Raw genomic sequence first — 21,555 nt, 5'->3', positions numbered from 1 at the left:
GCCTCCTGCAGTCCCCTACTGAAGATGGAGCCCCCAACCTGGGCATGTGCCCTACCTGGAATCGAATGGGATCTCAGTCCATAGGGCAACACTCAATCCACTGAGCCACACCGGCGGGGCTACATTCCACACAGTTAAATACAAGCCCGCTCTAGTGCAGGAGACAAGCTGCACTCCAGTGTGATGTGCACACGGGGACCTAGTATAAAACAACACCGTTCCTGAACCTTAGACGCCCTGCAGAGCGTGTGTGGACGGGGGAGGAGGCAGTGGCCCGGAAAAGGTTCCGCGGGTGGGTGCCGCCCCTCGGAGGAGCGCGGGGAGGGGCGACCCGATGAGTAGGAGGTGTCTGTCTCGGAGGCTGGAGCAGGGTTCCCGGTGGCCGGGCAGGAAGCTCTGCGAGGCTCTCAGTTACACTGGGAGGGGCCGGCTGACCTCACTCTGGTCGGACCGGCGGCCTTTAAACCCGGTGCCTTTGCCGCTGCGGCCGTGCTGCCCCCCGAGTCTGCGAGGTGGGTGAGGATCTGGGGGTGCCCGAGGGCTATGTGGGAGACGGAGAGGTGGGGTGAAGCAGGGGCAACTTCGGCCTCGGAGCCCCGCGGGCCGGTGGCGCAGCTGCGCCCCATCTAGTCCGTCCTCTCAGCCTAGTGCGGGCAGGGAGGGGGCAGGCGAGCGGCTCCAAGGGAGGGAGCCTTTGTTCCGAAGGATCTGAGACCGACTGCCTGGTCTCCCTGCAGAAGCCACCGTCCCCTGGGATCTTGGGGACGCTGCTACCTGTTAATGACATAATGAACCCTGCTCCCCCTGCCTCAGGCGCTTACGCAGCTGATAAAGCAAACTCCAGCCTGAAATTGAGGGTCCACAGCAGGAAAGAAGATGCGGGCGCCCATTGTAAGTGTGGGGCGGGCGTGGGCTGGGGGTGGGGGCCGTGTTTCAGCGTTGACTCTCCAGGAGCCAGAGTTATCACTTCAGAGAGAGGATCCTCGCGGAGGTGAGCCACACCTCTCTGTGCCCTGGGCAGCGGGCGTCAGAGGTGGGACAGCAGGCAGCGGCTCGAGTTGTCTCCGTTCTTGAACTTGCGTGGGCAGCCCCGGGAAGGCAGGGCCTGCAGAAAGAGGGAGGCAGCAGGGCGCCTTGCGCTGCACAGGTCGTGTGCTGCCTTCCGGAGTCAGACCACATCCCTTGGGCTGGCCCCTGGGGCTGAGTGTCGAGGGCTGGACCTGGCGCCGCCTGGGTCTGATCACAGGCCTTTTCTGGCCTTAGCGGATGCATCTCATGACCAGCCCTGTCAGCAATTACCCAGCTTTTGCTTTTCCTTTTTCTAGCCTACGACATGATTCAGAAATCATAAAGGGGCTCAGCGAACACTTCCTTGCAACTTCGCATTTCTGGCTGCAGAGAGGGTTAGAGTGCAGCTTTGGAGGTAGACCCACCTGGGACCTGTAACCCCCAGCACCTAGCGGTGGAACTTAGATCAAGTTTCAAATCCATTCTGTTTCCTCCAGTGAAGATTTTGTAACTAGGAAGTGCTCAGAACAGTGCTTTGCAAACATATGAAATGCTCAGCCACAATTCACTATTATTATTATTAATTTTAATTTCAAAAGCTTCTCTCATACAAAACAACAGATACACAAATAGGAAAAGCCTTCAGCATTAGGATAAGTTTGTCAGAGATTCATGAAAAACCCCATTTCATAATACTTTCCAGAAAGTGCAATACTGCCTTTTTAAAAATCAATTCTGGTGGCTTTCAACTATCCCCACATTTGAAACATTTTTACTAAAACATCTTCACCAGAAAAGTCACCGTAAGTTTTTATCTTATTTGGCAAAGTTCTCCCACATTTTTCTTCTGCAAAAATCAGAGAAAATAGCTGAATGATGGAGACACATGTTTAATCCATTACTTTCGAAGAGTCTAGTTGTTGGTGAAAATGACTCAGGCTTTCAAACACTTCTCTTTTGTTTTTTTCTGCCACTGGGAGAATAGACTCTTGTCTTCTGTTTAAACACAGGAAAATGTAGGGTCACAGGGGCTGGCGACACAAATCCTGTGAAAAGTCAGCTCGAACCATGCTGAGTGATTTGGGAAATTATCATTGGAACAGACACACGTAGCTGAGTGTGTTGGGGGCTGATATCTAACTGGGTGCTCTCTAATTGAACTTTCTTGTAGAAGACAAATGTTTTTAAAGATTAAGAAATAAAAACGGGCTAATTTGAGGCTCACATATATATTATTAAATCTCAGAACTAGAACTTAAATCTGCAGAAAAAAAAGTTAGAGCAAAAGAATAGCTTTGGGGAGAGTTGTATTTTATCACTGATGTTCTTTAAAATTGTCAGCACGTGCAGACAATAAACAGGAGACTGACTTTTGGTGTGTCTTATTATTGTTTTAAAATTCTCTATAGACAACTCACTCCTATTTGCACCCAGGAAATTCAGCTGCCACTTCCCCACTGTGGGTGAGCCACTACCGGCTCGTAGGGCTGAACAAAACGCAGCTGTTACAGCAGCGCCCGGACCTCGCTGGGATGGAGAGGCTGCATGTCTACCATAGGGTCTACGTTTCGCTGAGCCCTTTAACCAGCCTGTGATGCCTCCTGGTCGGTGCCAGTAATGGTGTGTCCCTGTTCCAAATGTGCTTAGAGTGAGTGGGACAGGAGCCTTTGCCTCCTCTCCTCCACCCACTTGTCCTTAATCTGTGTTTTGTTGAGCAGCTGTTGCTGGGGAAGTGAAGATCCAAGTGAAACCGAGTCCACAATATGAGGCAATGGACGGGCCTGCTCTGATCTCTGACTTTCTAGGCTCCCTTCTCGGCTTCTCTCTGACCCTCTGTTTGCCTGATGTGCTGACAGGTCTCTGTGGAGCAAGTTGAAGTGCAGAGAGGAGCAGGGAGGAGAGGACCCTTCTCAAAGAGCAATGGGGCTTTTGGCCCTACAGAGGTTTCTCCTCCTCCTGGAGGGGCCGCAGGCTTGGAGGGCCACACGCCTTTGCTGAGAACGTTGTATGTGCCAGGCTGGCTGCTCAGTCTAGCTGGAAGGCTGGGCATGGAAATGATCACTCCTTCCCATCGGCTCAGCCCTCAGTTACAGTTGTTGGACAACAGGGCTGCGGCCTTGGAGGCAGCAGCAACACTCTGTGCTGGGGCCTTGGGGAGGCAGTGAGGAGGTAGAGGTGTTGAACCTGTCTTGAGGGATGAGTAGGAGTTTGCCAGTGAACAGCCAAGAGAATTTCAGGCCTAGAGTACAGTGATATAGAGGCAAAGTTGCCATGGGTTGTCACTGGATGTCAGAACCTTCGTGTGAATTACTTGGTATTGTGGAAAAAACCTTGGCCTTGGCACCTGGCACTACTTCTTGGAGAGAGCTGAGACCGTGGGCAAGTTACTTCCCATCTCTGAGCCGTTTCCTGGTCTGTGAAATGGACGCTGTAGGGAGTCCAGATGTGTGTGACAACCCCCAGGAGTGCCCGGTGGGGTTGGGGGTAGTTTCCAGACAAGTTGGGGACAGTCCTGATTCACGTGGGGTGGGTTTGAACACATAGAACAGGTCTGGGGCTTGGAGAGCAAAAGCCTGGAAGGCGGATGACTTTTTTTCCAGAATACTCATAACCTTTGGATTCATGGTGCTGGGCCTAGTGCCTGCTGGAACTAACACTGTCCCTTTCCCAGCAGCTGGCAAGGGCAGAGGTGATGTGTCAGCCCAACCGCTCCCCTCCATCTTCTCTCTGGGCCTGAGGCTGGGGAGTCTGGCAGTCAGGCCTCCTCCTCATGCTCCCTGCACCCACCCTGCCGGGGGCACAGTGTCTCAACCCTCTCCTGGGCATAAGTGGTTTTACACCTTTCCCCCTGTTATCTTATTTACTTCTCGCACAGACCCTGCCTGTTGGGTCTTAATAGCCTTGTTTTACCAGAGAAGCTCAGAGAGGTTAAGTGATTCCTGAAGGTCACACAGCAAAATTGCAGAGAGGGGCTCTATCTCGGTTGGACTGTGAAAGGCAACCTCAGACGCAGATAGATGGGACTGATGGCCAACTCCTCATGCCTTTCTTCTCTTCCTAAAACGCTGTCAGGGAAACTCGTGTCTCCCAGCTGGCAAGTCCCTTCTCGGCACCACCTGGGACTTCAGTCTTTTTTCTTTTTTTTTAACACATGCTTCTAGACATTTCCCCAGAGTGTCAGAAACAAAGGGCATGAGGTCAGGGATTTCCACACTCACCACAGCAAGGAGAGAAACTTGTTCCCAGGCTGGGTTTCACAACCTTCAAAGTGTCTCCAGCTAGTCCTAGAGCTGTCTGGACCTTTCCAAATCAAACACAGAACAATGGGCCCGGGCCGGTTTGGCTCAGGGGTTAGAGCGTTGGCCCTCAGACCAAAGGGTCTTGGGTTTGATTCTGGTCAAGGGCACGTGCCTCGATTTCGGTTCGATCCCCGGCCCTGGCTGAGGTCCTGCAGGAGGCAACCTATCAATGTGTCTTACTCACATCAATGTTTCTCTCCACTCCCCGCCCCCACCTGAAAATCAATGGAAATAAAATCCTTGGGTGAGGATTAAAGAAAAAAAAAAAAGAACAATGGCAGCAAAAATTGCCATTTATGGCCCTAGCCAGGTAGATCAGTTGGTTAGAGCTTCGTCCTGATACCTCAAGGTTGTGGGTTTGATCCCTGATCAGGGCACATGCAAGAATCAACCAATGAATGCATGAATAAGTGGAGCAACAAATCAATGTGTTTCTCTCTCTAAAAATAAATCAATAAAAACAATTAAAAAAAACCCTGCCATTTATAGAATGCGTCCTATGTGCCGGGCAGTATTTGCTGAGTGTTTCATAGCTATGAACTTACTTGATCTTCAGGAGACCCCCACGGATCAGGTGCTGTAATGATTCCCATTTGACCGCCGAGGAAACAGGCTGGGAGAAGCTGAGTAGCCCCAGCTATCCAGTTAGTAAGTAGCAGAGCCGGGATTTGAACTCCGGCTGTCTGCTGTTTCTGAAAACTAAATCCATCTTGACCGAAACACGGAGCAGTTGTGCTCATTAGCCTACTTTCTGCATTTTTTGTATGCCTGAAATATTTCATTACAAAACCAAAACAGCAGACGCCTAACGATGGAGCTAAAGGAGGCTGGCTGTGGGTGGATTGGAAGACTCCTTGGTGGCCTGATTAAAAATAACCTTCTTGTTGTGTTTCAACTCTTGGGTTGAAAATTCTTCTAAAAGTGCCCTGTTTCCTCTCGGACGGTCCAGTGCCCACGGCAGAGGGCTCACCCTGGGTCAGAGGTGCAGCTGGCCGGGGTGCTGGGCAGGGCCAGGGGTCTGGGCTGGTGCAAGCAGCCGGGGCTGCTTCCTTTGCCTGTGGTGGGGCAGGGGCTGACCCTGCTGGGTGACCTCATCTCCCTCAGCCTCAGCTTCCCTCCTGCGAAGTGAGGTATGACTGCCCACTTAGACCAACCTTTCCGCCTTACTCCTCTCTCCCCTTCAGGCTCCCTCTCCTGTGGTTCTCACTCTGGGCTGCACAGTAGATTCACCTGGAAGCTTTAAAAAAAAAAAAAATGCCAGCCTTGGGCTTCATCTGAGGGATCCTGCTTCTGGCCAAACCCCCAGGCACCCTGAGGTCCCCGCCCGCCTGTCGCTGTGCTTTTGCTCTGTAGAGCTCTCTGCCCCACCCCTGTTTGCCTGCCTCCCTCTAGCCCCCGCAAAGCCACTTCCTCCCTCAGCCTTCTCTTCTGGCGGGAGTGTGAGGGTGGAGAGTGTAGCACTTGGGTTTGAATGCTGCTCTGCCACACACCTGTTCCCTCTCATCTCTCAGGACTTGGGCAAAAATCTCAGGTGCTGCCTTTTCTAGCGTCACCTCCATCGGCTCCTCGCATTCTCTCTTAAACCCCTTTCAGCCAGACTTTCGCTCCCAACATAAAGGTCTCCAGGGACCCTCATCCCAGACCACGCTCCTGACCTCCAGACTTAAGTGATCACTGCCTCTGAGCCTCTCCATTTGCCTACCTGGTGGGCATTTCAACCCAGCTTGCCCGTTTAGACTCCTCGTTGCTGTGGCCAGAAACCTTGGGGTCACTGTTGAATCCTCTTTCCTTCACGCCCCTTCATTCCACCAGCTGTTTCTACCTTCAAAGGAACCTAGACTCCGTGCCCCCTCCCCGGGACCCCATCTTCCATTCTCTGGCTCCCACCGTGCCCTCCCACCATGCCCCCTGGCTTCAGCCAGCCTGGCCTCGGGGTGGCTCCTCCAACACAGTCCTGTCTGCGCCTTTGCTCAGGCTGTTCGCTGTCTGAATGCTCAGGACACCCCCAGGGCCTCTCTCTGCCTTCCCTGACCCCCATGTAGCACGGCTCCCTGCATCCCACCGCCCTCCAGCCCCCTGCTCTGCCTTTTCTTTCTTTTCGTTTGTATTTGGTTTCTCTTCTAATATTCCAGGTGATTTACTCATTTACTAAGATATTTAAAGATTTCGTCTCTCTCCCTGGTGGTGAACAAACGTTCCACGTGGGCAGGCGCCTTTGCTTTGCTCATAGACACGCCCTGGTGCCTGGGTTGGTGCCTGCCGCTTAGCTCTGGGGGCATCTGTTGAGTGAATGAGCAAATGACCCTCCCAGGCAGAGGTGGGGCTCCCCAAGGTGAAGGGGTCCCCAAGGGGTGTGGTTGACCACTCACCCCATTTCCCAAAAGCAGGTGGGGTGTATGTGATTCCACAGGCAAGCCACCCTCGCCGGTAATTCACGCGTAGGCTGCAGTCCGACAACCACGGCTGGGGATCGAGGCTGCGCCGGGACTCAGCAACCAGGGAGTCCAGAGCAGAGCACACGACACGCCTGCTTTACTGCTGTGTCACTGTCCTGGACCCCCTCGGTGTGTTACCGCTGCCTCTCCGGACACCCGTCACTTAAATTTATAAGTGTAAAGGTACTGTACAGGTGGAATGAACAGGTGTGATAGAGCGAATACAGTGTCGTCACAGTCTAGGTTGTGAGTGGGTATGCAGACGTTCACTAAAAATGCTTTCAATTTTGAATGTTTGAAAAAGCAAACTGCAAGTTTAAACACTTATAATAGAATGTTGGGACACACACTATGAAATTAAAAATGCTCATTGCAGAAAATCTGGAAAATACAGAAAAATAGAAGGAAGCAAAATAATCACAAGCCACCTTCACCCCAGCGGCCACCAGCATCTGTCAGGATGTGGTATACATCTTTCTAGTTTCTTTTTCTTTCCTTTTTTTTTTTTTGCTGTGTGTATTCATTTTGTTACATAATAGTAACTATATGGGTTACCCCAAAATTGAACATACTGATGTTTGTCATCTTAAGTTTTTTTTTCTGATTCTAAAACAAATATATGTACATTTAAACATTTTGAAAAACTAGAAAAGAATTCAAAACAAAATTAATGCCCCAAATTCTACCACCTAGTAATAAACACTTTGTTTTAGTGTATTTCCACAATTTTTAAATTTTTCTTTTTCAAACAAAATAAAAAAATATATTGTTTTGTAAAAAAGCTTTTTCATTAACCATTATGTTATAGGCATTTCTTGTCATTAAGTGTTCTTTTAAAAATATAACTTTAGCCTGGCCGGTGTGGCTCAGTGGATTAAGCGTGGTCCCATGAATTGAGAGGTCCCAGTTTGATTCCTGGTCATGGCACATGCCCAGGTTGTGGGCCTGATCCCCAGTGAGGGGCATGTAGGAGGTGGCCAATTGATGTTCTCTCTCATCAATGTTTTTATCTCTTTCTCCTGCTCCCTTCCTCTCTTTCTAATATCAATAAAGGAAAAAAAATCTGGCCTTTATACAGAAATTGGGTCAAAGGGAATATATATATATATATATGTATGTATGTGTATATATATATATATATATATATATATATATATATGTATTTTTTAATCCTCACTCAAGGATATTTTTCCATTTATCTTCAGATAGAATGGGAGGGAGACAGAGAGAGAGAGAAACATTGATGTGAGAGAAGCATATTGACTGGTTGCCTCCTGCATGACCCCGACCAGGGCTGGGGACTAAAACTGCAACTGAGGTACATGCCCTTGACTGGAATCTACCTGAGACTCTTTGGTCTGCGGGCTGACGCTCTTTCTGCTGAGCAAAACCATCAGGGCAGTATGAATATTTTTAAGGTTAGTGAGACAAGTTGCCAAGTTACCCTTCAGAAAAGTTGAACTTTGATTTATATTCCCATCAGCAGTGAATGAGAGTTTACCTGCATCTTTTCCTATATTTTGTATCTGTGTTTTAATTCCTCCCAAACTAGTTTTGAATTTGCATTTATTGTATTAGTAGTGAGATAGAATATGTTGTCTTGTATTAATGGTAATATATATTGCTCCTTTTAAAATTATTTATCATGCCCTTTGTCCAGTTTTTTTTCTATTTTGGTATTAAAATCTTATTTTTAAAATTGATTTATAAAAACTTTTTATATGTTGAAGATAGTAACTGCTTTTCTGTCATTTTCTTCCAGTTGGTCAGGATAGTTCGTTTGTGGTATTGTTTCCATGCATAGGATACTCTGGTCTGGCTCCTTTGGTTTTAAGAAATAAGCAACCCACTTAAGCTAGTTCAAATAAAGAAGGTTTAGTTTAAGAACACATGTGGAGACCTAAGGGGATTCTGTGAAGATCTAAGAACTGGAGCTATAATAAGGACAGGCCTGCCAGGGCCTGGAGCTGGGAGGCAGTTCAGGATCAAGGTTGTTCCCGGCAGCCCAGTCCCTGGAGTCTGTGCATCGCCACCCAAGTGCGCCGTCATCCACACCGATGTGACTCAGCCATCTTTCTTGATGTGCCTGCTCCCTTCTCTCCTGCTATCAACTGGGGCTTCTATTGGTCAGAGTTGGCAGTCTCTCCTCCTAGCCTTGGTTTGGTCTATGGACCACCGGGGTCTTTCTTGCCTCCTCTACATCATGACTTTTCAGTTTCAGACTCTACTGCCCATTTAATTTCCTGGTTCCAATTTTTGAGAGAGAGAGAGAGGATATGATTGGTCCAGCTCCACATAGTGGGTCATAGAATGCTGACCTGGCCCTGGCCGGTTTGCTTCAGGGGTTGGAGCGTCAGCCTGCGGTCCAGAGAGACCGGGTTCGGTTCCCACTGAGGGCATGTACCTCGGTTGCAGTTTGTCCCCGGCCCTGGTTGCCTGGTTGGGTCGTTGTGGGTGGCAACCACTCAATGTGTCCCTTTCACATCAATGTTTCCCTCTTTCTTTTTCCCTCCCACTCTATCTGAACAAAAAATGGAAAAATGTCCTTGGGTGAGGATAAAAAAAAGAAAAAAGAATGCTGACCTGCTTGGGGCCCACGCCTTCTTCCAGCCCAGCTGACTGAGGCTGATCTCATCGCATGGTATGAAACACAGCTGCCTGGGCACCTGGGATTGTGGGGGATCATTTTCCCTTAAAAGGAAAATGTTTCGTAACAGAAACTCTCAATGATAAGAACTTTAACATTAAAAAAATTATAAAGCCTTTTCATCTTTTACTTTATGCCTTTTTCTTTGGCATTTATCCTTAGGGTGTCTTTTCTAATTTCAATATCTGATACACATCCATTTATATTATTTGAGAAATTATTTTGTGGTTTTATGTTACATTAAGTATTACATATGTGTATATATATAAATGTGTGTGTGTGTGTGTGTGTGTGTATTTTTTTATCCTTATCTGAGGACATTTTTTTTGCATTTATCTTCAGATAGAGCGGGAGAGAGGGAGGAAGAGAGAGAGAGAAACATCGATGTGAGAGAGACACATTGACTGGTTATCTCCTTCATGACCTAACCAGGGCCGGGGATGAACTGCAACTGAGGTACGTGCCCTTGACCGGAATCAAGCCCATGACTCATTGGTCCGAGGGCCGATGCCCTAACAGCTGAGCCAAACCAGCCAGGGCTCCATATCACTTATATTTAAGCATCATTAACATAGCCATAGTTACAGGTTCCAGATGGGAGATGGTTTCAAGGTGACAGATAATGTCCACCTTTTCCAATTAAAATCTGCTAGTTCATCAACATGAGGGATTTTTGCCCAGCTGAAAAATCTTTAAAATTTTTTATTATGGAAGTAATTCATGTTGGGATAAAGCCAATGAAATCATATAATATAAAATGTAAAAGTCCCTGAGTCCCAATCCCCCACAGTACATGATACACAACAGTTTATTGGCTTTTCCCCAGATCATGCATAGAGTATAATATATTTTGCTTCATAAATGTTCAAAAATGTATTTTAAGCAAAATGGGGATAGTAATGTTTTTCAATATCCTTTTTTTTTTTTTGTTTTTATTGTTTATTTCTGTGTTTGCTCATGTAAATCCACTGCGTTCTCTCTAGGGGCTGTATCTACATATTTAACTGGTTTTTATTCATGGTTGTTTAGGTTGTTTTTCCAATATAAACTTTGGAGGCCAGAAATGGTTCCTTAACTTGCTTGCTAAGGAAAATGGCTGTTCCACAGCTCTTTGTAGCTCTGCTTTGTGGAGGGGACAAAGGGCTTTTGTCCTGCAATCTCGTGGGCGAAGAGGCTCAGCTTTGCCATTGTTACCGCTGAGTCCAGTAAGGGGCCCAGTTACTGTGCTGCCTGGGAGCCCAGCCCTGCCCTGGAGAGGCAGCTCTTCTGGGTGCTTCCTGCTGGTCCCCCGGTTCCTGGGGGGAGAGCCAGGGATTCCAGGACTGGGGATCAAGCTGCGGAGGGAGGCGCGCTGCCGGTCCCTTTGTAACAGGAGTTGGCACACTTTCTGTCAAGGGCCCAACAGTGAAGATTTCAAGAATTCGGGCCCTGTGTTCTCCACTGCGGTGACTCAGCTCTGCTCTGTAGAAAGCAGCGTGGACACATGTCAGTTTCCGTCTGTGGCTGCGGGCTGGGAAAACTGTGGACAGTGACGTTTGAATTTCATGTATCACCCAATAGTGTTCTTTTGACTTTTCCTCCAACCACTGAACACGTGTAACAAGCATTTGTAGCTTGCGCGCAGAAATAAGCAGGGGCACAAATCTGACCCGGGGATCATAGGGTTTGTACTTCTACTTTTATAACAGGATTTATTGAGTTCTTAATTTCAATTCAGCCGAGTTGGCCTGTGTATATCATTAAGCCACTGTTTCTCTAGTTAGATTTTAGTGTTAGAAAGTGAGTCATTCCCTTAGTTCATGGCAAGACCCCTCTCTCATATGGTTTTCTTTCTGTTCCCTTTGATTATTATCCCTCACTCCATCTTCCCGGTGGTCAGCATCCTAGGGCGGTTAATGTGCGGTTCTTCAGTTTGTGTGATTTTCTTCTTGTTGCTGTTGCTTTCTTAAATTTATTTTTTCAGGGACGGTTCTCCTAGGACGGGTATCACTGGGTTGCGCGTGGCACCTCTGATGTACGCGGCGCTGTTGCGCTGCAGGGCTGCTCCTCGTTTCCCGCCGGCACTGTGCCTGAAGGACGCTGCGTGGACAGCGAGCCCTGGCTTCCAGCGAGCGTGCAGGGCGCCGTGGGCAAGTCCACCGCCTTGCACCTCATTTGATTTATTATTAATTTTTTTTTTCCTTTATTGATTTTAGAGCAGAGGAAGTGAGAGAGAGAGAGAGAGAAACATCAGTTCGATTCCTGACCTGGAATCGAACCGGCGACCTCTTGGTGCATGGTCGATGCTCAACCACTGAGCCACATTGGCTGGACCTTTCATCTCATTTTAAAAAGAAGTTTCCTTGATGTTTTGAGCTTGTGTGTATAAGGAAACACATGTGTTTTGTCCTTACAGCAGACAGGCAATTTGAGTATTTAAAAAAATAAAATCACAACTTTTTTCTTTCAAACCGTACATATCCATTTTAAAATGTTTGAAATTTTAATTTGTTTTTTAAAAAATCAGTGTTTAAAAAAAAATTAAGGCCTTATTTACCACTTTTAGCGTTCGGTTCCATGAGTTTTGATAAACACACAATGACATAACCATCCCCACAACAAGTACAGAAAGTTGGACTGTCCTGAAACCCCTCGGGTCCATTAGCTGCCAGCCCCCGCCCTCGCTGCCAGCCCCCGCCCTCGCTGCCAGCCTCCCCCTCGCTGCCAGCCCCCGCCCTCGCTGCCAGCCCCCGCCCTCGATGCCAGCCCCCGCCCTCAGCCCCCGCCCTCGATGCCAGCCTCCGCCCTCGATGCCAGCCCCCCCCTCGATGCCAGCCTCCCCCTCGCTGCCAGCCCCCGCCCTCGATGCCAGCCCCTGCAGTCCTGGGTCATTCTTCTGTCCTACAGCGAAGCGGAGTCTGGAATGACACATAAGGGGAACCATATGTTGCTTTTGGGGTGTGGCTTCTTCCACTCAGCATCATGGCTTGCCTCCCTTTTCCCTTTGGTGTTTAGTGTTAAAAAGTCTGAGTTTCTTTGTCGATATTTTATTCGTTGTGATACGATTTTTTCCGTGTGTAGGTCTCCTATCATTGATGTATGTTTGGGACACAGAGCGCCTGTGGTCTGTGTACCCATGGCTGCTTGTTCCTCGACTCCATATTACTGAGGTTCAAACTCTTCGTTTGCAGTCTGTGGCCTCCCCGGGGGCTGGCACTTTGTCTTTATGTCCTTGCTCATTTGTGGAGACCCACAGTCCAATTCCTCTTTGAGGATCCTTGAAGACCCCTTAACTCTCATCAAGCAATTTATATATATATAAATCTGGAAAGCAAATGGGATTCATAAATTGTGACCACTGCCCATTATTCTGACATAGATTCTCAGTAAGGTCTGGGATTATTTTATTTATAATTATAATTACCGCATAAGAGAAATATCTTTAAAATTCCTGTGAAGAAAAATTTTTTTGTTAATCTGCACCCGAGGATATTTTTTTTTTTTCCATTGAGTTTTAGGAAGGGTGGAAGGGAGGGAGAGAGAGAGAAGAGAGAGATAGAAACCTCGTTGTGAGAGACACATCAGTTGGTTGCCTCCTGCATGCACCCTGGGGTGAATCTGCAACCCAGGTATGTGCTCTTGACCAGAAATTGAAACTGCGACCCTTTGGTCCATGGGCTGATGCTCTAACCACTGAACCACATTGGCCAGGGCCCATGAAAAGATTTTTTTTCTGCTATATGTAATGCTTATTTGCATTTTTCGTTTGCAGTTTTTTATGTTCCCATAAATAGAAATGAACTGCCATCTACTTGCTTCATAGGCATTGCAGGGCTGTGATTGGCTATTCCTAATGCCCATCGTTTTTATCCCAAAGGAGTCCATATAAGTGTGGCTCCTCCCTTCCTCATCTTTGGTGGAATCTCTCAGACCACAGAGCTTGGGGGTGGGATGTGGGCAACCCCGACCCACCCCTTCACTGCTCTGCAGGTGTTCTAAAGTGATGGTTTCCTGCTCATTAGAGAGATTTAAGGTTGGTTTGGACCCGAGAGGCTCTCACCACTGATTCTGGTCCAAATCAGAATGTTGCCCCCCCAGCACTGAGCTGACTGTCTGTACTGGCACCTCAATAATATTGAATGAAAGGGATCTTGAACCTCTCTGAACTTTTCTCAAGCTCTGCCCCATGCTACCCTAACAGGGCAGGGTTCTGAGCAGGATTTCAGCTCCCTCCCTACTTCCCCCTGCGAGCGTGCACACACACACTTCATTGTGTTATAATAAGAAATACTTATTTGGTTCCTAAAACTCTTGTAATTTCCTGAGTGATTGGGTAAGAGTAGGTTTTTTTCTCTCCCCATAATAAGCCCTTTCAACCATACCTGAGTTTATGCTAATGAGGTGATGAGGGCTCAGAGTCAGAGGAACCAACCCTGTGTTCAGAGGTCTGGAAGTTGAGCCAATCATGAATGGCCAGCAATTTAATCAATTGTGCCTGCGTATTGTAGCCTCCATGACACACCCTGATCTAAGGGATTGGTGAACTGGAGGTGTCGTGGAGGTGTAGTGGAGGTGTCATGGAGGTGTAGTGGAGGTGTCAGGAGAGGGCATGGAGCTCTGTGCCCCTCCCCCATACCTCGCCCCGTGCATCTCTTCCATCTGGCTGTTCCTGAGTTTTATCCTTTTGTTATAAACTGGTGATCAAGTAAGTAAACTGTTTTCATGAGTTCTGTGAGCCAGTCTCGGAAGTTGTGGAACCTGAGGAGGGGGTTGTGGGAACTCCTGATCTATAGCTGGTTGGTCAGAGGCACAGGTGACAACATGGACCTGTGATTGGCACCTGAATTGCGGGGGGACAGTCTTGTGGGACTGAGCCTTTACCTGTGGGGTCTGTGTTAACTCTGGGTGCTTGGTATTCATTGAGGATTGAGTTGCTTGGTATGGAAAACCCATACATGTTGGTGTGGGAACAGTAGAAAGGAGGAAGAGTTTTCCTTCACACACACCCACCACCCTTATCATCAGGATGAGAAGCCAGGAGGATATTACTGCCAGGCCCTAGGCCAGGTTGCAGAGTGTCTATGGGACACGCGCAGGGACCCCAGCCATTGCCCCAGGGTTCCATGGTCTCACTCCTTCTGCCTCTAACAGCCCTGTTCTTGGTTTTGCAGCCAGAGCCCAATCCTGGAGACCTGATTGAGATTTTCCGCCCCTTCTACAGACACTGGGCCATCTACGTTGGTGATGGATATGTGGTCCACCTGGCCCCCCCAAGTAAGGACGCCCAAGGCCTCCACCGTGCTGGCAGGAGAGGGAGATGGGGGAGCTGTGGGTGCAGGTGACCCCAGTGTTCCCTTTGCTCCCCGACTGGCAGTTGGTTCCTGAGTGCTATAAGAAGGCAGTTTGGTGCAGGGCAATGATTTCCCAAGTCTGCTCCTTGGAAGTTTCTGCAGCCCGTCTGAGGGGAGCTTCCAAGGGGGCAGCTCTGCCTTGCAGGTTTTATACACTGAGCTTTGAGTGAAACACCTTCAACGCTGAAGTGTACAGCTCCCGAGGGAGCACGGGTTTGGGCAGCAGACTTGGTCATGAATCTCCTTTCTACGCTCAGCCTTGGCTTCCTTCTCCGTAAATGGGGCTAAGATTACCGAACTGGGAGAGTCGTCCTGAGAATTCTCCGCCCCTTCTTTTAAACTTGTCATTTAAATGAGGTAGAACATACAGAAGTGCACAGATATATTAGGATGTATAGTCCGTCAATTTTCAGACTGTATCCATCCGTGTGACAATGACCCAGATCAATATCTAGAACTTTCCACTCCCGCATGCCTCTTCCGTGTCCCGCTCCCTCCCCAGAGGCATCTGCTGTTCTGGCCTCCTCTGCTGGAGATCAGGGCTGCCTGCCGGCTCTGGAATGTCACAGGAAGACAAGTCACCTCTTTCCTGAGGCTGGAGAGGCGCTGTGTTGGGAGTGGCAGTCAATCTTACATTTTCATGCTGGTTCTTCTGTTATGTGAATATACCTGTTTGTTATCCCTTCTTCTGCGGATGGACATTGGGCTGTTTCCAGCGTGGGCTGCTCTGAGGGCAGCCGCCTTGGACATCCCTGGCCGTGGGTTTTGCCCATGCCTTTACCTTTTTGTTTAAATCCTCACCTGAGGATTTTTTTTCATTTATTTTCAGACAGAATGGGAGGGAGAGAGAGAGACATCCATGAGAGAGACATACCGACTGGCTGCCTCCTGCATGACCCTGACCAGGGCCGGGGACCGAACCACAACCAAGGCACGTGTCCTTGACTGGAATTGAACCCGCGACTCTTTGGTCCGCGGGCCAATGCTCTAACCGCTGAGCCAAACCGGCCAGGGCTCACCCCTTTACTTTTAACTACTGGCCTTAGCCTGTACTTAGAGAGAAATCAGAAGCGACTAGAGCAGATGTCATCTCCCCACCCCGATGAACCCAACTACCATCTGTGTCCACAGAATCGGTCTTTTCTTCTGTTAAAATGCAGCACGTGCCCTGACCGGTTTGGCTCAGCGGTTAGAGCGTCGGCCTGTAGTCCAGAGAGTCCTGGGTTCAGTTCCCGCTAAGGGCACGTACCTCGGTTGCAGTTTGTCCCCGGCCCTGGTTGGGTTGTACGGGAGGCAGCCACTCGATGTGTCCCTTTCACGTCGATGTTTCTCTCTCTCTCTCTCTCTTCCTCTCTCTCCCTCCCACTCTAACTGAACAAAAAATGGAAAAATGTCCTCGGGTGAGGATAAAAAAAATACAGCACGTGTCCCTGCCCCTACTGTGTTTGTAAAGCCAGGCCCTGTGTGGGTCCTGGACCCTGTCTTCTCACTTTCATAAGCTCTTTGCTCCTCAAGTTTCCCCTCTCTGTCATTCTTCCCCTTTCCTTTTTTTTTTTTAAACATTGACATGAGAGAGACACATTGACTGGTTGCCTCCCTTTCAACCTCAACCAGGGCTGGGGATGAACCGCAACCGAGATACGTGCCCTTGGCCGAACTCGAACCCGAGACTCACTGGTCTGCCGGCTGCCGCTCTAACCGCTGAGTCAAACCGGCCAGGACCATCCTTCCCCTTTCTGCTGGGCTGTTCCTATGGGTGTAGAAACCAGCGTGAGATCTCCTGCTGGTAAAACAAACACCCCTCCACGTCAGGTCCCCTCCCTCTCACTCCCCATAGAGCGAACCCCTGTCTACAGTGCGTGTTGTTGGTTTCTCACTTCCCCTGCTCTCTGGTCCCCCCCCCCCCCCCCCCCCCGCTCTTGTTCACTCCTGTCCTGGAGCAGCACTTATCAAGGCTACCAAGACACCCTCCCCATCTTGACAGAGTCACTGTTCTGGTCACCTGGCACCTGCCTTTGTTCCTCTCCCAATAGGCCCTGTGTAGGCCCCTCCTCCTCTCTCGTGTCCCCAGCCCTTACTCTCCCCGGGTGACCTCAGCGGGTCCTCTGGCGTCCAGTACCTTCCTTTGTCGATGTGTCGTAAACCCACACCCTCCGTGTAGGTCTCCCCACCCGGCTTTGGACTTGTAGAACCTCTTGACTACTTGGCCTCTCCGCTTGGGTGTCCATGACGTGCCCCTGATGGAAGACTCCTGTGCTCAGGCCCCAAGTCTAGCCGTCATCCTTGATCCTTTGCACCCCACGTCTAATCCGTCAGGAACTCCTGCTGGCTTTGTCTGCAGAACAGACCCAGATCCCATGACCTGTCACCATGGCTGCGGCCGGGCCCTGCAGTCAGCTGCCGTCCTCTCTCCCCTGACGCTGCTGCAGCTTCTGGCTGGGTTGGCGTCTCTGCCTCTTGCCCACTGATCAGTCCCTCCTTCACTGGGCAGCCAGCGTGATCTTTCAAGTATAAGTCCGATCGTATCACTCCTCTCCCTAAGATTCTTTTTTAAAAAATTCTTCCCCCCTTTATTAATTGTAGAGAGAAGGGAAGGGAGAGGGAGAGAGAGATATCAATGAGAGAGAACATCAATTGGCCACCTCTGGCACCGGGGATCAGGCCCACAACCTGGGCGTGTGCCCTGACTGGGAATCGAACCGGCGACCTCTTGGTGCTCAACCACTGAGCCACACCAGCCAGGCCTCTCCCTAAGATTTTTAATTGGCATTTGCATCACACGTAGAGTAAGGTTCAAAGTGTGCTGTGGCCTGTGGGGCCTGGCGTGGCCTGGCCTCCGCCTGCCTCTCTGACCCTCACCTTCCGCTGCTTTCCTCCTGGGCCTCCAGACCTCAGCCTCCTCGGCCTCCTCGCACCTTGCACACGCCGTGCTCTTTCCCTCCCGAGGCCTTTGCTCTCGCGTGTCCTTCTGCTTGTGGTGCTTGTCCCTGGATCTCGGCACAGCTGCCTTCTCTTCCTCATTCAAGTCTCAACTCAAATGCCCATCCCAGGGTGGCCCTCCCAGTCCGAGCTCGAGCAGCCTCCCCTCGTCAGCTTCCCCCAGTTGCTTCACGTGCCCTAATCCACAGCGCGTGCGTGGCTGGGAGTACCTTGCTGGTCTGCGTGTGCACAGCCAGTGTCCTCTCACTAAAAGGGGCTGTCTAGTTTCCACCACTGTCTCCAGCCCCTCGGACAAGGCCTGGCACACAGAGGGCCTCAGTGCTGATCACCGCTCTGAGTGTGTGCAGCAGGTGGATGGGAGGCGGGGAAGGCCTGGCAGGGATCTGGTGGACAGGTGTGCCACGGATCACTGGGCACGTGATGCTCCTGAAAGGGAAAAGCCTACAGCATCTTCTCATTCTAGCTGCGCAGGAATCTTGTGAGATAGGTCAGGACTGACCCAGGCTTCTGAGAAAATGGTAGAAATTAGAATCGGAAGAAAGCTTAGAGAACAACCCCAAGAATAATGACAGCTGACACTTGCTGGGTACTCACCTCGTGCTACGCACCCGTGAAGGCCCCTTACGTGGCCAGCTGCTTCAGGCCTGCAGCTCCCGGCAGTACGGTAGGGACAGGGAGGGACTGTTATTGTCCCTGTTGTACACGGAATCTGGGACTCAGAGAAGGTAAGCAAAGCGCCCAAGTTCACACAGCAGGTGAGTGGTGAAGGTGGGACTGGGACCCTCGCTGTCTGACTCTGGATTTTGTCCTTTAACCACGATGTGCCTTTATGACTGACTACCCGGTCTAAGGTTCCCCAAGTTCAGTCATCAGTTGTTTGCCGTATCCACGTGCTCTTTCTACAATCGTTCAATTAACGTTTTCTTTAATAGACTACCTTTAAGAAGTGAAATAATTTTTTCAAAGGAGCTTTAAATTACTATACTGATGTTCCTGTATCAACTTCAGTGTGTATTTGGGGATTCCCACAGCACTGGCTCAGTAAGGTTAAGTGACGTGTCAGGACCGTCCGGTGACGGAGGCGGAATCAGAACCCGGTTCTGAGTGTGAGCCGCACACCATTGTATCACCAGGTGGTGCCCCCGGCGCAGAGTTTAAAGAGGCCCTCGCTCGGGGATTGACTTTGCACTTGCCTGACGCAGAGAGTAGGTACCTCCTGAAATTCTGTGCTCCAGGCATCTTGCCTGCCTCACCCCAGTCCCAGCCCTGCCACCCACCCCGCCAAAGGGCTGAAGCTCTGCCGAGCCAGTTCCCAAGCTGACCCTCTTCACACACGCTGGGCTCACACACACCATCTCTATTTACTCCAGTGAACCCCTCAAGCATCTCCTGTGCTATCGATAGTGAGTCAGAAGTCTCCTGATTTTCTAAAATCTCAGGGTTGGCCCTGGCCGGTTTGGCTCAGCGGTTAGAGCGTCAGCTGTGGACCAGAGAGTCCTGGGTTCGGTTCCCGTTAAGGGCACGTACCTTGGTTGCAGTTTGTCCCCGGCCCCGGTTGGGGTATGTGTGGGTGGCAACAAGTTGATGTGTCTCTCTCACATTGATGTTTCTCTCTCTCTCTTCCTTCCTCTCTCCCTTCCGCTCTATCTGAAGATAAATGCAAAAATGTCCTTGGTGAGGATTAACAAAACAAATAAATAAAATCTCAGGGTTGTACTCAGGGCAAAGGGGTGTAGTCCTTTGGAAAACCAAGCAGAGGAGGACCTGGGATCAGCCCCCCTGCCATTGCTTGCTGCTATCACACAGTGTCACAGTCTCCTGCCCAGTGTGGCAGGGTGCCTCCCTTGGGGGATCCTGGTCCTAGCAGGGCCATAGTAGCTCTTTGAGGGTGAGGGAGCCTCCTCTCTGGGTCTACCAGTTTGCTACACTGCATTTTCGGTCATCATGCTCCAAGTGTGACCTGCCTGCATAGTGCAGGTTGGCCGCCTTGGGAAGGGTGCCTGGTCTCTGCCGGCATCAGCCCCCACTCCCCACCATCCTGGTCGTCATAGTGACCCCAGACTTCCTTTCTCGGAGGCAGTCCAATCCTGGAGCTCTGTTGCCCCTCCCCGCCCCTCAGCCTTGGCCAGGGCTGCGCAGGTGTACCCACTGGGCCTCCCTGGCGTCACCTCTCAGGGCCTCCCTGGCGTCACCTCTCAGGGAGCACCTGTGGGATTTTGGTCCCTTTGCTCTCAGAAAGGCAGAAGTACTTCTGCAAATCCACCCACCTGTCCTGCAGTAGTCAGCTTTGTATGTGCAGTCCTGACAGAATCGCAGCCAGTTCATACTCGGTTCGCCCAGGGAGATGGGTGTGCTGGTGGCTGACATCTGTGTAACCAAGAGGGCCACTGAGCCGTCACAGGGTGTAGAAGGCCAGCTTCTTTAGGTTAAAGAAAATTATGACGAATCATGGAACTTCACTACTCCTGATTTCAGATAAGGAAACCAGGGCCCAGAGACCACAAGCACCTCCTCCAAAGCCACACAGCATGGGTCTGACCCTCTCCCCTTTTCCCTTCCACATCTGCTCATCCTCTTGCGGATGGTGCCAGGGGTGGGTGCCTGGTGGGAAGCTCCCTCTGAGCCGCGGGGCCTGCCCAGGACCATCTCTGTTTCCTCTTTGTGAACCACAGGTGAAATCGCGGGGGCTGGCGCGGCCAGCCTCATGTCCGCCCTGACCGACAAGGCCATAGTGAAGAAGGAGCTGCTCTATTATGTGGCCGGGAGAGACAAGTACCATGTCAATAACAAACATGACGACAAGTACGAACCGCTGCCTCCCAGCAAAATCGTCCAGCGGGCGGAGGAGCTGGTGGGGCAGGAGATGCTCTACAAGCTGACCAGCGAGAACTGTGAGCACTTTGTGAACGAGCTGCGCTACGGAGTCCCCCGCAGTGACCAGGTGCGTCCTCAGCCTGTGTCCCTGTCCCCAGGAACCAGACCTTCCCCTCCGCTGACAGTGGCTGGGCATCTGGGTGGAGACAGAGAAGTGAACTAGACAAAACAGCAGAGACAGAATCCCTGTCCTTGAGGGAGTGACAGCCAGGGTAGGGATGAGGGTGCGGGGTACTGCTAGTCGGCAGAGCAGACCAGTGCGGTCAGGGGGTGATGTCACAGCCCTGACAGTTACCCCCATTGCCAAGCCCTTCCTGGCTTCCTGGGGATGGACCCTTCCCAGAGCCCAAGAGGCAGGTTTATTAGTCCCACTTTACAGATGGAGAAACCGAGGCTCACAACACTAAAGTAACTTGTCAATGTCCTGGTACTTGTGATTTCCTGGGAGTCTACAACCGAGCGAAGTAGCAGTGGTGGGATTTGAAGCTCAGGTCTGTTTGAAAAGCACTGTCCTCAGCCATGCAGCAACCCAAGGGTCAGTCCAGGAGGCCCCACAGACGCAGTTTGATTCATTGACTAAGTTTGATTTTGGTCATGATCCCTCTTTTTTGAATGTCTTTTTCCTGGGTAACTAACGCCCTTCCTGTCCTCTCCCACCCCCTCCTCTCCCTCTCTGCACCTTCAGTACCATTTGTGTGTGTGTGTGTGTATACATTAGAAAAGTTCTTGGATGCTTGTTGATATAAAAGTATAATTTTTTTCAAAATTTTGAAGTCCTTGCTTCACGGTCATCTAGCTAATGCTGTTGTCGAGAAGTCTGAAATGGTTCAGATTTTCATCCTTTGTAGGTGACTGACCCGTCCCGCAGGTCGAGCAACGAGGACTCTAGAGGGGGAGTGAGGATGAGGAGGGACAAGAGACACGAGAAATGGAGACAAGACAGGACTCTGATCAAGTCTCGTTTATTCAGGGGTAATTCACACAATATATAGGGCAAGAAGCACCTGTTGCCAAGCACCAGG

At 50.2% G+C, this 21,555-nt stretch overlaps 1 protein-coding gene across 4 annotated transcripts in view; it reads left to right on the top strand.

Moving 5' to 3' along the window:
- Nucleotides 1–355: 355 nt before the first annotated feature.
- Nucleotides 356–21,555, top strand: part of LOC118628214 (phospholipase A and acyltransferase 3) — a 46,672-nt gene continuing 25,472 nt past the window's right edge. For 2 of the 4 annotated variants that reach the window (XR_004959266.1, XR_004959264.1), the window contains exons 1-5: nt 356–512; nt 814–891; nt 14,540–14,642; nt 20,332–20,600; nt 20,913–21,024. Coding sequence is in view for 1 of the 4 variants with exons in the window: in XM_036259031.1 (XP_036114924.1) it covers nt 877–891; nt 14,540–14,642; nt 20,332–20,600 (387 nt within the window). In the remaining 3 variants the exon portion in view is untranslated. Of the gene's footprint in view, nt 513–813; nt 892–14,539; nt 14,643–20,331; nt 20,601–20,912; nt 21,069–21,555 lie in introns of all 4 variants that reach the window. The other 2 variants (XR_004959265.1, XM_036259031.1) reach the window with 2 other exon arrangements.

Source organism: Molossus molossus, unplaced genomic scaffold (assembly GCF_014108415.1).
Source record: "Molossus molossus isolate mMolMol1 unplaced genomic scaffold, mMolMol1.p scaffold_m16_p_13, whole genome shotgun sequence".
NCBI classification, from domain to species: domain Eukaryota; kingdom Metazoa; phylum Chordata; class Mammalia; order Chiroptera; family Molossidae; genus Molossus; species Molossus molossus.
This window is presented reverse-complemented; position numbering and strand designations above follow the sequence as displayed.